The sequence below is a fragment of the Rattus norvegicus genome, chromosome 14 (assembly GCF_036323735.1).
Source record: "Rattus norvegicus strain BN/NHsdMcwi chromosome 14, GRCr8, whole genome shotgun sequence".
NCBI lineage: Eukaryota > Metazoa > Chordata > Mammalia > Rodentia > Muridae > Rattus > Rattus norvegicus.
In genome coordinates this window covers 77,904,662-77,922,216 of record NC_086032.1, presented here as the reverse complement: position 1 = coordinate 77,922,216, position 17,555 = coordinate 77,904,662, and the positions used below count along the sequence as shown (strand labels likewise).

The following is a 17,555-nucleotide window of genomic DNA, read 5'->3' as shown; positions in this document are numbered from 1 at the left end:
ACCGTGATACAGCTGCACTGAAGAGTCTGTACCCAGCATGGATGATGGTTCTCTATGTCTGTGCAGATGGAGACTTTCAATAATACCTCCATGCCTGTATGATCTAGCTCCTCCCCAAAGCCCTAAAACCAAGTTCTAGTAGGGCAGAGTTGCATGCAACAGGGAGGCGTGGCTAAATATTCAGGGAGGGTTCAGTGACTGTCCCTGCCCTTCCTTGTGGGATGTCAGTCGTCCAGCCGAGGAGTGAGGAGTAGACATGGCAGACATTTGAAGACGGTGTTTGCATTTTGAGAGTATCTCTGTGCAGCACAGGCGTCGGCAGATTCTAGGTTAGTACTAAACATTTAAAGGGGTTGGAATGGTAGGTGTGTGTGCTTGTTTGTGCAAGCGTGTATCTCTCTCTCTCTCTGTGTGTGTGTGTGTGTGTGTGTGTGTGTGTGTGTGTGTGTGTGTGTGTGTCTGTGTCTTCCTGCTTGCTAACAATCATCCTATCCCCAAGTAAGGTCTAGAAAGAGACCTGTAGACATGGGATCACTTGACTTAGGAACAGGCCATTTCTCTGGTGCTGTAGGGAAAGGATGGCGTTTCAGTAAACAGCAGTGGGACAATGTGGTATCTGTAGGGAATTGTTTCTACCATGATGTATTTACAGCCAAGACACCTCCTACAGTCACTGGAGTGGCTCAGGTAAAAAGACCAGTAGTCCCAAGAAGTCACTGGAAACCCCTGTCTCATACACGGGAGCCTTGTGAAGCAAAGCATTCAGAGCAAGCCTGCTGGTGTGGGAGTCCAGACCCAGCTGAGACGCTCTCTGAAAAGGGGAGTGTGAGGGCAGCGTACTTCCCAAAGAGTAGGAGCTCAAATGGCATGAAAGCTGTTCAGGCAGGCAGGGGAAGGTGCACTTCGGTTTATCTGTAGTCCTTAGTTTAAACACTGAGTGATTGCTTAAATAATGCTTTAGAGTGTGCTCAACACAGGGAAAGATGTCTGACCCAGGGGATGGGTGAGACCTGGGCCATGAATGGATTCACACTCCTGTAAGTCCTCCCATCTTACCGGAGGCGTGAGACTTCGATCCAGAACAAACAAACAAACGAAAGACTCAGCTGAAAGTTAATTGAAGAAATAAGTTGAGGTACCAGAAATTTTTATGTTTGAGGATGGTAAGAAGAAAGGGTCATTTAAGTTCCAGTGTGACAAGTAGGAGAGAGACAGCAGAAGCAAACAGATCACATCTGTAGGTCCCAGAGCACAGAGAAACCAACTCCATTAAAAAGTACCTACAGGAGGGTCAGACCTTCAGCAAGAAGGCCCACTTTCCCTGAAGGACAGAGAAGAATTGCTATGCAAATAGGAAATAAATAATAATGTGAACAATAGCATAGTCAGTTAAAGGAATGGTGTGAAAGAGTGCATTTCTGGTGTGTTCAAGAACTTGGGTGAACTGCAGACATGTGCCAGGAGAAAAGAGAAAACCCAAAGATGAGGGCGAAGCCATCCTGTGTATTTCTACCATGCAGGGGAAGGGGAAAGAGGAGGGTGGTACTGGAGGACAAAGCAGAAGCCGCTTGCAGGGTGGGTCTGTGAGGAAGGGCCCACAGGAGCTCCCCTGGGTGCTGGGTAATGTTTTCTTGCTTGCCCCAGGTGGGTGTATCAACTCACAGTTATCTAAGGCAGTGATTGGCCTGTACAGTGCTTGTAGATATCTGAGCAAAACTTGGCAAGTTTTGGGTAACTGAGATCACATTGTAGCTGACTGTGCAGAACTGAAACATGCAGGGACGCTCTCCTGAGGTCTGTCACTCTCTGTACAACTGCACTGCCTACCCCATGCAGACTTAGCCGAGGGCCTGAAGCTTTGTGGACTCCTGCTCTGAGCAGACACCTCTGGCAGGAGGTTAAGTGATACAGAGAAGGAAATGCACACACAGTGGGATTTTTGAGACGTGGGTACAGCATTGTGCTGTCTTCTCTTCTGATTCTGAACCAATTGAGAGTCTAAAGCATCCAGCAGAGGAGGAACAAGTCACCGTCATTACCAGCAAAGCTGGGCCAGGGGGTAGCAGGTTTGGTAAAGGCCAGGACATCTTGTAACTTCTTGTTCCTGTCTGGACTCTGCAGCAGCCTATGGGATGGGAAACCTGAACCTGCAGAATAGGTAGTTGTGCAAGGGCTGTCTCCCATGGCCCAGGAAGAGGAGAAGATCAAGGGAAAGCCGTCCATGCTCTGACCTCCATGTCTTGGCTCCACAGGGTTGAGTCACATCAAGGGTAGTTATTTCCTCACCCCAGGAAGCCCAGGCACTTTGTTGGGAGTGCCCCCTGCCCCCAAAAGCTCAGGCATGTAGACTTTGGCTTGTTTGTTTGCGGGGCTGGGGACCCATAGTAAGTTAAGCAGATGCAGATACTAACTGCTCTGCTTATTAGAAAACCAGAGTGGCTTTTTGTATACTTGGATGTGGAGACCAGTAAGGCCTAGGGCTGGGGCTTCCCTTGTCCATGTGATCCCCCTCTCCACCTTTAGTTGGCATCACTGTTAGACTAGGGGGATGGGATGGCTGTGGGAAATGTGTCCCAACACCTTCTCTTCCTCCCTTAAAAAAGCCTTACTGACATCACTAAAGAGGACTAGCAAGCTCCAGGCATAGTGATTCTAGGTGCTGGACTTTGAGGAGGCCATTGGTGTTCTCAGGGCCCTGGGACTTCCTAGGGTGCTGATGTCCCACTGTCTGGGCTTTGAGAGTTCCCTGCTCCCACCCCCATTGGTCTCAGTCTCTGTCAAAGATGCTATTATTTCATGGCTTACTGGGGCCATGCAAACCTTGGGCATATGAAGCTGCTTTGGATCCAATTATGTGCTTTTATGAGACCACAGTGGTTGTTTCAGAAACTCAAAAATGTAAAATTTCATTTGTTCACTGATGGTCCACCCTGGAGTGGTGTTAGGCCTCAAAACCTGACTTCGCGTGGGTCACAGAGGGTGACACATATCACCCAGTCCCAGGAATCCACCTGTTGTGGAGCATGAAGGCCAGGAAAAAGAAGGCAGAGCGTCCCTGGGCTGGTGGGACCTGAAGCTCCAGGGGAAAGTCTGCCCTGGGGAAGAGTTTAGACTCCATCTCATTCACTGTCCCTCTGGGAACACTGAGCCTCTGGCCTTACTAGTGATTAGGGATAACCACGTAAAGCTATGGGACTTTAGGTGAACCAAAACGTCCAGCGGCTCCTGTAGTTGGTAGGAGACCTGCCAAGTCCGTGTCTGTATTCCACGGACACCATGTGGTCAAGCAGACGGCCACAGCTCCACGTAACACACTCAGGGATCGCTGACTGAGAGGTTGTTCACTGTAGGACTAAAAAGGCCATCTCCCCTTTCCTGATCATTCTGCCTACGCACCCTCACATACAGCATTCCACTTGGCAGGAGGGAGCAAGTCCGTCAGCCGTCATCCTAAGCACATTTGTTACGCATGTCAACTTGATGTGAAGGTGGCCCAAGTTGTATTTTCTCTTTCACTGGACCACATCAGGCATGCGAGCAGTTCCTCCACTTCCTCACTTCTTCCTTTAGAAGAAGTGGCTCAGGAGCAACGGTGAGGAGAAGCATGGAACAGTGCCATCTGGTTCCTAGCTCCCTGGCTGAGTTGGTATTTTGTATATCCACCTGCGGTGGAGCGTCCTTTGCATCCTCGGGGGCCTGGGGTATTATTTATCCCCTTCATAGAATCTGGCAGTCCTATGTGGGTTGTCTGAGCCACACAGTGTCTCCTAGCAGTCTCCTCAGAAGGCCCTGTAATTCAGTGCCAGTTCTACGGCTGTCTCCATGGCACGCCAGCCATCTTGTCTTTGTCCCTATAGCTAGGAGGCAAGATGGAGAAGAATGTGGCATCTTCATTTAAGCACATGTGTCTGCTTCCTCCTTTGGCTTGATCCTCCTTGGCTATTCCTGGTTTCCTAGATACAGGGTGCTTAGCCCCCCGAGAACAGTGCTCTGCTACTCCAGAGACGTCCTGCCCACAAATGTCACATTTTAGTTGACAATAACAGAACTCGACTCTCTCAGTGTTCTTGGGGATAGGAGCCCAAAACCAAGGCAATATCAGTGTCATGAGCCCTCTATAGGCTTTGGGGAAGGTCCTCATCTTTTTCAGGTTCTGTGGCAGCTATCTATCCTTGAAACTCATTGGAGTGTGGCTGACTCCATCCAGTCTCTGCCTTCACCCCCACATCTCCCCATGTCTGTTCCCTGCCCTGTTCCAAAGACACCAGTCCTTGGATTTGGGGTCCATTCTAACCCATAGGTATCATCTTTGTGTCCGTCATTGTATCTGCACAGATCCAATATCCAAGGAAAGTCATGCTGTGAGTCCTGCGGCTAGCATAGCATTTGGGGACCCTGCTTACCCCATAACAGGTGCCCAGGATGACAGTGAGAATGGCTGTATCAGTAGTGGCCTCTGCCTCTGACCTTTTGAACCTTACAAACTTTGCAGAGCTGTGGGGCTCACAGAGTTTCTAAAGGTCAAGGTAAGTTGCTGTCCCAACTGTGATTTCCACTGCCTTGCACATCCCGGGGCTCTGCCTTCTAGAACCAGTCTTGCAGTGTGGAGAGGAGGAGTGGGCTGGGAGGAGCCACCAGGGTTCTCCTGCCAATCAGGCCACACTTGCCTCACTCTGAGATCAGGTTTGTGAGTCTTGGGTGAACCAGGTCTATTTCTCAGGACTTTGAAGGGAGAAAGGCCTATCTATGCCTTGTAGACCTGAGAGAGTGATGGTGGTCACAGGCTGATGACTTGCTGGTAAGAACCCAGGTTCTATCTGTGGGTGACAGGAAACTCATCAGTGATCTGACCTGAAAGCTTTAAAACCTTCTTGGTCTCCTGGAGTGGGGCTATGAGCTCACCAAGGACTCTTAGCTCCAGAGCAAGCCCTAGGATGCCAAACCCAAGGTGTCACCAGGACCATGTGGTCTTGAAGGGTCTGGAGGAGGGACCTTTCCACCTATCCTAGCTCCTGGGTTGCCCATGATCCTTTGTCACATGGCGGTGTGACAGCTGTCTTTGTAAAGAAACAACACATCTAGAGATCGTAGAGAAGATGTAGATTCTGGGTGACACTCTAGCCCGGACCTTGTCCTCGCAGAAATACCTCCCTAATGGTTGGTTTCACAAGAGTAAGTTGAAGATGGTTTGGTGTTGAAGTTTCCTCTGCAAACCTCCTTCAGTGTGGTTCCCTGCTCTGTCTGGCCTACCGTGCTAAGCTCTGCCCCTGTTTGGTGTGCTGCCCCAGGGAAGGCTGGATTTGACTGGACAAGCAAGGGTTAAGTGTCCCTCTGTATCCAAAGGGGGGCTCCCCACACCTGGAGAAGGGGTCCACTGGAGGCCAAGCAGGGTTTGGGTGGCTAGTAGTTCTGTGACTTTGGGATTCAGAAGAAGTTAGGATTGGGGACATACATTTCTGCATCAGTTGCATGTAGAATACAGGCAGCCAGGAAAGTCTCTGTGAGTAAGTGGGAGGCAGGAGCAGTTACCTCTGGAAGAAACACATCTGAGCATCTGAGAGGAAGCAGGATGGGCCGGCCTGCTTGAGTCAGTAGGGAGCTAATGAGTTAGGGGAGTCTTAGGACACTGAGTTGCAGGGGAAGTACCCATAACTCTGTAGATCCTCAGACCTAGGGCTCTGTCTTCAGTGTTTGTGAAATTAGAGGTTCTGTGCTGTAGACTCTGGCTGCCCCACTTTCAGATCGCTCCCAGTTCAGTGGACCCAGCCCCAGCATCAGTCCGGAGTCTGGCAGGGACCTCCCACCCTGGTCCTGAGCCCACTTCTGATGGCCCATTGTTTTCCGCTCTACCAGATGGACGAGATCAAAGGAAAGGAACGCGTGATCCTGGCCCTGGAGAAGGAGCTTGGTGTGCAGGCCGGGCAGACCCAGCGGCTGCTATTACAGAAGGAGGCTCTGGATGAGCAGCTGGTCCAGGTCAAGGAGGCCGAACGCCACCACAGCAGCCCAAAGAGGGAGCTTCCTCCAGGCATTGGTGACATGGCTGAGCTTATGGGTGGCCAGGTGAGGGACGGTGTCTCCTGCTAACCGTGAAGAAGACCACTTACCTACATCCTTCCCCTGCTGGCTACTGTCCTACTCAGCTTGCTGGGTCAGCCAGAGCTTGCTGGCTGTTCTCTGGCCTTTCCTACCCTCTCACACTCCGCTCCTCCCTGGACCCTTCCCACCTTGACTGATATTCAGGGTGTGCCAGGCTCAGCATGGAGAAGGTTCTCGTGAAGGACTGGCTGGCTGAGCCTGCTGTGCCTGGAGTTGCAAAAACTATACGGAGGTCTCAGAGAGCAGGGTGCATGGCTGGGCTCTGCAAGAAGGAGGCCCCTGGGCAAGTCAGAGAGTGACAAAGTCAGAGGCCCAGAGACTAGCAGGGTTTCCTCAAAGAGCCAGGGCAAACACCAGCCCAGGAGGCGTGTGTGTGTGTGTATGTGTGTGTGTGTGTGTGTGTGTGTGTGTGTGTGTGTGTATTTTGGGGAACCCCAGGAGACTAAGAAGGCTTTAAATCTTTGTCCTTAGCTAAGATAGGCAGGTGAAGCAGTCTTATCCTCCCTCCCTCCCTGCCTCCCTCCTTCCCTCCCTTTCTGCCTCATCAGATGTCATGGATGCTCTGTGCTGAATGTACATTAGATGCTGATGTTTCAGAATTGAGCAGGACAGCCTGCTGTGGAGGAAAGTGCTAGCATATTCTAGATCTCACAACACCCAGTGGGTCTTTAGAAGAGACGCAGTGTGGGTGGGAGCTTCGGCTCCAGCCTCCTGGGCTGGTGTTCGAATCGCACCGAGGTTTTCAGTCTCAGGCAGGTTGAGGTGAAGTGTCCCCAGGAGGACGGAACAGGTATGTCCGTCTGCCCACCTCCTTGTCAAGCACATGGTCCTCTAGACAGGGCTGTAGGCTCCAAGGAATCATTTGAGCTTCTTCAAAGTTTTTATTTTTAGGATCAGCATATGGACGAGCGAGATGTGAGGCGATTTCAGCTGAAGATTGCCGAACTGAATTCAGTGATTCGGAAGCTGGAGGACAGGAACACCCTGCTGGCTGATGAGAGGAACGAACTGGTAACCACCCAAGACACACGTGGCATCTGTGGACGTGAGGAAGGGACTAGGGCCAGGACTCTTTCCCATTCTTCGTGTGTGTGTGTGTGTGTGTGTGTGTGTGTGTATGTGTGTGCACACGTGTGTGTATCACATATATGGACGAAGTCTCTCTGCTTATTGTCTGTATAGGGATTCAGTTGGGAAGTCAATGACAGAGGGTGCCGGAGAGGGTGATCTCTGTAGGGTTTCACAGTATTAACAGCATCAGAAAGTAACAACAAACACAGGCCTCCAATACCAAAGCCTCTCGCACAGGATCTGATGCTGCACAGTGACGAGGAGCTGACAGGGAAACTCCTTGCCCTTAAATCGCGGGATAGAAGCGACGTATAGAGCAAGCCTTGGCATGGTTTCAGATATGGAAAGCCGTCTGTTTAGGTGGCTTGCTTACGGATAGCTCTATTTTTTTCCCTTTATTTACTTGGCATAAGAGCTGATACATTTCTATTTTTAAAACAGATGAGCATGCATGCTGGCCGTTTAGTGGCTAGAGTCTTTGCCTGGCATGCGGGAAGCCCTGGATTCCATACCCAGCACCCCATAATCAACTTCGGGAACTTTGCTTGGCGGCAAGCACCTTCACCCGTAGAGCCCTCTTGCTGGCCACAGCTAAGCTGGTCTTCCATTGTTAGCACACGAAACTTGGGAAAAGCCTTACGGTCTTGTTGCTTGTCCTAATCTTGACTGTGAAGGGAAATGTATCTTCACGGGTTTAGCAGAAACAAAATTGCTTTCTTCCTAGTGTACTTGAAGGCACACCTCAGACACACTGTATACCCATTAGGTTTCTACTTCTAGCTTAAATATTCATGAGCTGAATAAATACTCGTGAGCCACAGGACAATTTACTGAGTGTGTAGCAAAACACAGGGACTGCCTGAACAAGTTTCAGGTAGAAAGAGTGAGGTAGCTGGCACCTGGATTCCCCATGGTGCAGTGGCTCCTGACCAGGATGGCTGCAGACTTCACGTTAGTAAACAAATCCACACCCAAAGGGTGTTTGGTTTGACTTTGCACTTACAAAGTGGGATTGTTTTTTTTTAATGCTCTGCAAGGCATCCTTTTCACTTAGATTTATCAGTACAGCCATTCCCATTGATTAGTGGTGTTCTTTTCATGGTTGTCTTGGACCTCCTGGTATGGTAGCATTATAGCCTGCTGACCATCCCTGCCTGGTAGCCATTGAGGCCGCTCCTGGCTTCTTTATTATTATAAGTAATGCCGAGAAGCCCCATGCCTGTGTTTACTTCAGAGGGGCTGTAGCTATCCTATCAGGGGTGAGAGCAGGAGTAGAACTCTGGAAGTAGCTCATGGGTCACACGGTGCCTTTGGAATCTGACAGACAGCTTCTGAGTGTTCAGTTTTCACAGGGATTGGGGTGGGTGCTGGGGTCAGCCTCTGGTTCCTGGTTCCAGTACTGTGATTGTGCCCTCAGGGACCACAGGCCCACCTCTTTGCTCACATTCCGGGGCACAGCCTAGTGGCCATGTCCCTCCTGGGTAGCTGGGGGTCTTAGTAAGTGAGTGAGAGGGTCAGAGCTCATTCAGGTTCATGGTGAGGGCTTGGTGACATGGCTGCCTGCCCCTTTTGTGGTACTGACATGGGGATGTTTTGGTTGCTTTTGCTTTTGGTCCATTGAAAGAGCTTTGTGAAGGCAGGTGGTCATCGTGAGTCTGAAGCAGATGAGGCCATTCCCTCAGTTTTATAGATGAGGGAACAGGCTGAAAACTTGACCATGGCTGTGTAGCTACACACATCAGTGTAGCCAACCCTGCAGTTGTACTAACTGTGCTTAAAAGGATAAAGAGTGGTTGCTTTTAACCACGGAGGACTCTGCCCCTCCTCCCTGGCGGCCACTGTGACCTCTCACTGGTCACTGCCCCACTGGTCTGGCCCTCACACCACACATTAGAACCATGGATTGTTTTAGAAGGTAGATCTGACCACAAAACTTTCCCAACTCAAAGATGCTGGCAACTGGGGCGAAGACAAGATGGACAAGAGGGGCCCAAAAGGGTTAACAGAGGCTGGACATATGACAGCCTGGAAATACAGCTCACCAGCTCACCGTTGCAGGGACTGTCTGCTTGGAGGTTGGGGTGAATCCCTCTGGGCTGTAGGCCTATACTCAGCTCCATGCCCCGGACTGAGGCCAGGGCTCTTGTCTGCAGGGTGTTGCCCTGTGGCCTGCCAAAGAGGGGCTGGAAAAGACTAGGTGGGCTGGCTGGGTTAACGTCTGGGGGTCTTGCTCCTGAAGAGGGACCATGTTGAATCTCTGTTGGCCTCAGCGGTGGAGTTTGGCCACCCGCAGGGCTGTGCAGCCTCCTGACCTGTGTCTGTACCTGCTACAGCTGAAGCGCTCTCGGGAGACGGAGGTGCAGCTGAAGCCGCTGGTGGAGAAGAACAAACGCATGAATAAAAAGAACGAGGATCTGCTGCACAGCATCCAAAGGATGGAGGAGAAACTCAAGAGCCTCACGAGGGAAAACGTGGAGATGGTGAGGCCCAGCCCTGGACCCACACAGCTAGATGCTGTGGTCCATGATCTCTACCCACCCCAAGACACCTGGCAGTGGGCTCAGTCCCCGGCTGGTCTTTCTCCTCCCCACATCGCCAGTGTGTACTGCCGAGTGCCTGCCTCATCCCCTCAGTTTCTCAGAGGAGGGAAGGGCAGAATCAATAAGGCAGGCTTATCCACTGGATGGATCATAGCCCATGACCATTGGCTCATGCTTCACGGGTTCCTCTGGAAACAGTTACTGCTGAAAAGGGCTGTGCACAGGGCCAGGGTTTTCCTCCAGCAAGGATGCTTGGTGTCTGTGCTCTGGGTGGTTTGTAAGATGCTTTCAGGTCCATTGACGAGAGTGCCCATTTCACAGCTTAGAAGACTGGGGCCCAGGTCTGAGTATGAACAGCCCGTGGTGGGGGAGTTCCCCTTGCCTGTCTTGCCTTCTGGCTTGCTTTCGGGGATCATTCAGAACATCCTCTGCCCCATGCCCCGCCACCCCATCCTGTTCCAGTGAGCATTGATGACCACACATGGCTTGGCCTTGGCCTGCAGCTGTGTCTTCCCGATCTTGGGACCAGGCGTCCGTCATCCCCACCCCTGAGCCCCACAGCAGTGCTGTCCTTCATACTGTAGCACACCTCAGTACCCTCTCTCCTTCTGGCTGCAGAAAGAAAAGCTGTCTGCCCAGGCCTCACTAAAGCGACACACATCCCTGAATGACCTCAGTCTGACCAGGGACGAGCAGGAGATAGAGTTCCTGAGGCTGCAGGTGCTGGAACAGCAGCATGTCATTGATGACCTCTCTCTGGTATGTTGTCACTCTCGGGCAGGGTGGCACCCCAGGAGGCGGAGTCAAGAGCAGGCATCATGATGGGAGTGGGACCTGACAGCCCAGCTTCAGGCACTAGGTCCCCTGTGATCTCCAGGAAGCAGCCTCAGCTTGGTTGAAATGAGATCAGTGCTACCTGGGAACAGTCTCCATGGCAACCCACTTTTCAATGGGCTCCTGGCTTGCCCTGGTGAAGAGGCAGCCTGGATCTGTTCTGAGGGGCCTCTGAGTTATTATTAACCTGGATTCATTTTTTTTTTTAAATTTAGCTATTGCATACCGGGAGTTTGAGCCTGCAAATCTGAACTTTGTCATCAGATCAGAGTTTGGAGGGCCAGCTAAGGCTGTCTTGTGGGCTTCATGACTGCTCAGGGGTGGTTATGCTGAAAGGTGAGGGGAGCGAGCCTGCAGTAGAGAGGGGGTGTCTTATCCCAAAGATAGTTCCCAGCAAGCAGTGCAGGCAGGCACATCTGCAGTGAGCTCCAGTTGGATCTCAGAAGCAGAGTGGGCTCTGCTTGCTCATAAGACCTGTGTGTGCACGATGGCTCCATCCACAGGACTCTGAAGGCCAGGAAGCTATGATCACATCCTCAATGGGTTTGATGAGAAGCAGTGCCCATCCTCTGTCCTCCCCTCCTTCCCCTCCCTCTCTTACTTCCACTATCCACATAGCCGTCCATCTTGGCTTTATTACCTAGATGACATAATGTAGCCAAGGATGACAAGACACACTCAATAAAGAGACAATGAGTGACAAGAAGAATGACAAGCTGGGGAGCATAATGACCAGTCTGCCAGGATCTGGTGGGAGGATGGTCAGGCCTAGTCCCAGCTTTGTCCTGCTGGGGGGGAAAGGAGGGGATGCTGAGAGCGAGAGACCCTGGCTCCCTCTGGGTACAGTGCCACCTCAGCACCGTCACTCCTTTCTGCAGAGGACCCCAAACAAGCACTGCTGCAGGAAGTTCCTAGCCCCACACAGCAGGGAGGAAACAACTGGAGAAAATAAAGTGGTCACCCGGCCAGTATAAGGGTTGTGAGGGATTCCACCCTGGCTCTGCCCAAGCTCAAAGCCATAAGCATCCCACTGCTCCTGTTGCAGGCAAACCCTGCCAAGGCCAGCAGAACCAGCGTGAGGCCATACTGCTTGGGCTTTGCAGCCTCTTGAGCCAAAGAATAATCCAGGTTTGCCTGTGATGAGATGGCCTATTAGGGTGGATGACAAGGGCCTTGTCACCAGGCTCTCAGTTGGGTGCCCACAATGTGAACTAGGCCACACAGACAGGGAGGTAAGCTGGCAGGTTGGTGCACAGAACCTCTCAGTCTTCACTGTGTGGTGCTGTGGTGGGGGCCTGGCTGCGAGTGCTCACAAGTGGCTATACTTCCTTGCAGGAAAGAGAACGCCTGCTGCGCTCCAAGAGGCATCGAGGGAAGAGCCTGAAACCCCCCAAGGTGAGCCTGCCTTAGTGTCTGTCATGAATCTTCAGGATGAGCCAGGCTTACAGGAGGGGAGGGTAACAGGGCCAGTCCCAGTCCCAGAGGTGTCAATGACTGCGTGACACAGCTGTGTGTTGTCTGTTGACAGAAAGGCTCTTCTGGCTGTCTTAAGGCCACATGCAGTATAGCACAGTAATGTGACCCAGATATGGTAATTTATTCATAGAATACTTACTAATGGAATTCAGTGTTTGGACTTCGGGTTATGTGCATCCAAAATTAAAAACATAAATACTCCAGCCTTCTGAGGGATTCGAAGGACACGCAGCCTTGTTTTATGCCTCTTAACTGTGTGTTCTGGGACCCCAGGCACTTTGTTGAAAGATGCAGAATGGAGTTATTTTTGTAAAATGGAACTGTGCGGTCTCCCAGAGTCTGTCTAGGTGTTCTGGCAGGAGAGTGCAGAGCTGGGTGGGGAGACTTAGAGGCCCACAGGGAGGCCTAGAAGAAGCTGCGGTTTACTTGTCAGCACCCATGGCCACCTGTCTGGGATGGATCTCTGCCCCTTCCTGAACTGGCACCTGGCAGCTTCATCTACTGACAGAGATGGCTGTAGAGAAGTATTTCTGTAAGAAAAGTTGCAAAGGCATGATAGCAAATGACTAAGCATGCACTCTGTGGTGGAGTCAGGGTGACAGCAGGGAGTGGCGGGGACAACCCTTATCTGGCCCAGAACATGGTTGGCACAAGGTGGGCTGATAGTGTTAGGCATTCCACTGTTTAAAGGGAAGCATAAGTCTTCACCTTGGAGTGGTGGGGGAATACCTATGACCCCAGCACTGGACAAATAGAAATGGGAAGGTTTGGAGTTCAAAACTAGCCTCAGCTAGTTGTTGAATTTGAGGCTAGCCTGGGCTATATGAGGTCCGTCGTCAGTAAGCCAAGAGGAGAGGGAGGTATAAAGCCCTTACATATTATTTTCCTAGGATTGTCTGAACAAAAATAGGTCCCTTGGAATGACAGAAAGTTAGTGTCTTATAACTCAAGAGGCCAGAAGAAGCCTGGTCTCAGGGTGCTGGTGAGGTCAGGCTCCTTCCCTCTGGCGTCTGGAGGGCCCTCCTTTTCCGTCTCCTCCAGTATTCTCCTGGAGTGTTCCAATAATGGTGGGTATTCTGTGCATGACACGGGTCCACTGCTGGGTCCCCCTGTCATCTTTAGGGACATACTGGGCTCAGCTATAGTACCTCAGTGCAAGGTCAGTAACTCTTCCATCGTTACCTTTGCACCCGGCGAAAAAATTCACATTTGGCCACAGCACAGCCAGGACCTCAGCCTATCTTTTGAGGGGGACACAATTTAGTCATGACACCTTTATATATAAAAATCCAAGAGTTTTTAATGTGGATGTATATGTCAGAATGTAGAGCGTGTAAAATATGTCTCTGAGCCGTATCTGGCTCCCGGATAGCCTGCGGTGGCACTGGGGTCAATGTCTGAGCCCGTGTGTGCTTGGATTAATTAGCATCCATCCACCCTCTCTTTTCATCCTCAGAGCCACCCTGGCTCAGTTACAGGACACAGAGCTGTAGGGACAGCTCGAAGAGGAGCCAGGGCAGATGGGGTTGAGTCCCAGACTCACGGTCTATCGGGCTGAGCTTGGTCGGGCAGGTCTTTGTGTGCTGATCTTAGATGCTCGGAAGGCTGTGCAGGATGCTGCGCGTCTTCAATCCCAGCACTCTGGGGGCAGAGGGAAGCAGTTTGACACCAGGTTGGTTCACACATACAGCAAGTTTCAAGCCACCTCAGCCAGGGCTATGCAGTGAGACCCTCTCTAAGACAAAACAAAACAAAACAAAACAAAACAAAACAAAACACTTCATAACCGACCAACCAAAATGGACCGGGCGGTGGTCCAGCACGACTCGTTTATAGTCACAGACTTGCTGACCACATTCTAGAAAAGCTGGGAATAGAAAGTGATGTCCCCATGACACATCCCCAGGGCTAGTGTCAGTCCTACACTCATCTAGGACTTAACTGCCTCTCACTCAACATTATACTGGAAATGTTTGTCATAACCATGAGCCGTTATCAGAAATACGAATGTTCACGGCCTCGTAATCTGCTGAATGTGTGGGCCATCTACTTGTTCAGTGCCGTGCAGCTGTAGGCACGCTTTCTCTCTCCTGTAGTTAGGAGGAACGCTGCGGTGCCTGTTTCTGCTCCCGACGAATCCACACAACAGCCTCCAGCTGATTCCGCTAACCGCTGCACATTGCGTTTGGTGGCTGTACAATTATTGCCTGCCCTTCCCCCTTCTGGGGGACATTTTGCTCCGGTAAATGTCTGCAGTAAAGTCATTTTGCTCAGAAAGTCTGGATGATTCTGGCTAATGCCCTCTCAGTGGTTACAACATGGACCTAATGGGGAGAAAGCGCCCCCTGCTGCCAGAAGAAGATGGTGACATCTGCAAACAGTGCTTGTGAGACAGGAATTAAAATACTGAGGGCGGGCGGCTGGTTGGTTCATTCCACGGGGCTTGGCGTGAAAATAGTCCATGGTTAGAGGTTGCCAAGGAACCCGTTGTGAGGCAGGACTACTTCAAGCCTACATGGGCTGTGAAGCCTTAATCCAAAACTCTAATTTTGAAACTTAAAATGTCTTCTGTATCAAATGAAAAATTCAGGTTTTGGATTCTGGATTAGAGATATTTCACTGATAAAGTCTATTTAAAAAAAAATCCTGCCAATCAGAAAAAGCTCAGCAATTAATAAGTACTTGTGCTCCCAATCATTTCAGATAGGAACACTTGACCTGTGCTTGGGTGTTGGGAATCAAACAGCCTGTGTCTTTCTTCCACTGGTCCTGATTTCCAAATCTACTGATTGGGAGAGACATAAACACCACACTGGCAGTGAGTCAGAGTGGGTCACATCTGTCTCCAAAGAGTGGTGGCACAGAGCAGGTGTCCCCAAAGAATGGCTGACTGACTAGGTGCACAGCGTCTCCTGAGAAATGCATTTGCAGGACATTGCCTACATCAGAGAAGCAGGGGTGTGTGGGGGTATGTTAGTGAGAGCCCTAGAAGATGGGCTTGGGAAACTTTTATGGATTTTGTTTTTGTAAAGGTGGGATTGCTTATAGCCCAAGTTGGCTTTGACCTCTGTGTAGTTGAGGATCCTCTGGCCCCACTTCCTGAGTGGCAGGGTTACTGGTGTGCTCCACCAAGCCCAGTCTTACGGAGTGCTGGAGACTGAACCCAGGCCTTTGTACCTGCTAGGTAAGCCCTTCCACAGTTGATCTGCATCCCCAGCCCATGGGAAGTGATTTCCCACTTACCGTTTCCTGGGCCACCAACACCTCTTTTTCTCTAGATTCACGTAGGCTGGCTTTGATCCCAGGATCCTGCTTTTCCTCCCAGCCCTGTGCAGACCGGGTGCACAGGAGATGGGGCCTTTGGGCCTCAGCATGATTTTACTCATCCATGGCCCACTGGTGCCCTTCAGGCCTGGTGCATCCCTGCCTCGTCCTACAGGCTGAAGTACTGAGGTTTCGTTGTCTCTCCCCGTAAGTGGCCCCCTTTTACTCTGTACAGTTTATATCCGGGGACCATGTCCCTGTGCCAGGTCCTCCAGCTTCAAAGATCATTCGAACGACTTCACTGACAGTTATAACATTTTCCAGAAGCCTCACAGATCCATTCTTGCTCTTGACTCCTGACACCTAGATCCTAGAGAAGCCCCTATACTCTGAGGACCCCTGTATTAATTACTCTTGTTACCATGGAGACCAGACATCTGCCAGAAACAGCATAAGGGAGGAAGGGCTTGGGTGGGCTTGCAGCCTCTGATGGTACTGTCCATCATGCCGACTCCGTTGATTCTGGGCCCCTAGCGAGCCGCAGCATCCTGGTAGCAGGAGCATGTGGTGCAAGCTGCCCACATGCTGTGCAGGAAGCTGAGAGAAGGCATAGGAAGGGACCAGGGCAGATATAGTTCCAGAGACACTCCCTCAGTGATCACTTCCTCTAGCCAGGCCCCACCTCCAAGTTTCTACCACCTCTTGACCAGCTGCTCAAAACCTGAAGTCCTCTGATGGCTGTAGTCTGATAGTCTCTGGAGGTTCTCTTGACTACTTTTCCTGGATGTTTATATCAGTCCATTCAGGTGAACAGTGAGATTGCTCATCACTCCCTAGGAAGGAGGGCCCCCTCTACATCACAGCACACCCTGATGTGCAGGTGGTGGAGACAGGGCAGTGTCCCCACTGGTGGCTCTCATATTTGAATGGTCTCTAGAGTCCTAAGGACTATCTTCATGTCACCCTGGGCTTCCCAGGAGCACCCTCTTCTGCCGTGGGATTCCCTCTGGAGCAAGACTGTGCAGACTCTCTGTGCCTCCTGCTAGCTTAGTGCTGGCTAACATTAGTTCCCAGTGAGAGATGCAAGGGTTGGGAGGGGGGTTGGTGGTTCACTGGGCCCTGTCCTGGAGTCTAGGCACCTTTCTCTGTAGGAGTATGGCAGCAAGGAGGCCTCAGTATGGGGCAAGAACCGGGCTGCAGGCTGTCAATAGCTATGTCCCATAGGCATGTGAATCGAACCCTAGCAGAGCTCTGAGCACTTGGTTGATGGGGATCTTAGATGTTGCTGAGAAGCTGAGACCTGGAGCGTTGAGGAGTCAGCCCCAACACAGGCTCTAAGGCCCGAGACAAGCAAGGGCTGTACACTCCTAGGACCTGCTTCCTGGTTCTCAGAAGGAAATCACATGCGGATCAGATCACAATGGAGCCCTGGTTCTGTGTCTGAATCAATAGTGCCTCCTCCCTTCTCTCTTTGTCTTTGAACAGTAGCCTTGTTGCATGTTCTAGTTTGCTTTCTATTGGTATAGTAAACACCATGACTATGGGAGGAAGGGCCTTGTTTCAGTTCATTGGTTATAGTTCGTCATCGAGGGGGGTCAGGACAGAAACTCCAGGCAGGAATCTGAGCAGAAACTGAAGCAGAGACCATGGGGGACTGTTAGTGACTGGCTCATGCTCGGCCAGCCTTCTACAGTACAGGACCTGCTCAAGGATGGCAATGTCGATGGTGGGCTGGTCACCAAGACATCAGTCATCAAGACAGTTCTTCAGACATGGCTGCAGGCCAGTCCTGTCAAGGCTGCTCTTTAGTTGAGGTCCAAGGCTGTGTCAGGTCAATAGCTGAGGCTAGCTGGGTTATTGTGACTGGACTAAGTGCAGATTCTCAGGTCCGCCTAATCCACAGCATAGCCTTTGAGCCAGTAAGTATCCTGTGGTGGTGTCTACCCAGAAAGGCTGTAGAGCCTGCTGGGCCATGCATCTGAGTCCCCTCTTCCCTAGGGACTCTGGTTTACTGCTGGCAGTAAGCAGTTCATGGCTGATGTGTGGCAGATCCTTTCGACTTGTTGTTCCCGAGTCCATTCTGACACCACACCTAGGAGTCCTACAAAACTAAACCAGGCTTCACAGCTAGCCCTGCTGCTCATGGAGGGTGGGGCCAGAGAAACGTTGGGCACTTCTGGAGCAGACACTGCTGTGGAGTGACCTCCTGCCTTGGGCATCCTACTGGTTTTCAGTGTGACTTTTGCTAAGAGTGATTTTTATCACTGTTTG

The 17,555-nt window shown here is 51.2% G+C and overlaps 1 protein-coding gene across 18 annotated transcripts in view; it reads left to right on the top strand.

Annotated features, from left to right (window-relative positions):
- Nucleotides 1-17,555, top strand: part of Jakmip1 (janus kinase and microtubule interacting protein 1) — a 120,533-nt gene that overhangs the window by 69,350 nt on the left and 33,628 nt on the right. For 15 of the 18 annotated variants that reach the window (NM_001401058.1, NM_001401060.1, NM_001401059.1 and 12 more), the window contains exons 4-8: nt 5,854-6,063; nt 6,991-7,110; nt 9,504-9,650; nt 10,329-10,469; nt 11,880-11,939. In NM_001401058.1, the coding sequence (NP_001387987.1) occupies nt 5,854-6,063; nt 6,991-7,110; nt 9,504-9,650; nt 10,329-10,469; nt 11,880-11,939 (678 nt within the window). Of the gene's footprint in view, nt 1-194; nt 330-5,853; nt 6,064-6,990; nt 7,111-9,503; nt 9,651-10,328; nt 10,470-10,535; nt 11,777-11,879; nt 11,940-17,555 lie in introns of those variants that run through there. The other 3 variants (XM_063273146.1, XM_039091952.2, XM_039091953.2) reach the window with 2 other exon arrangements.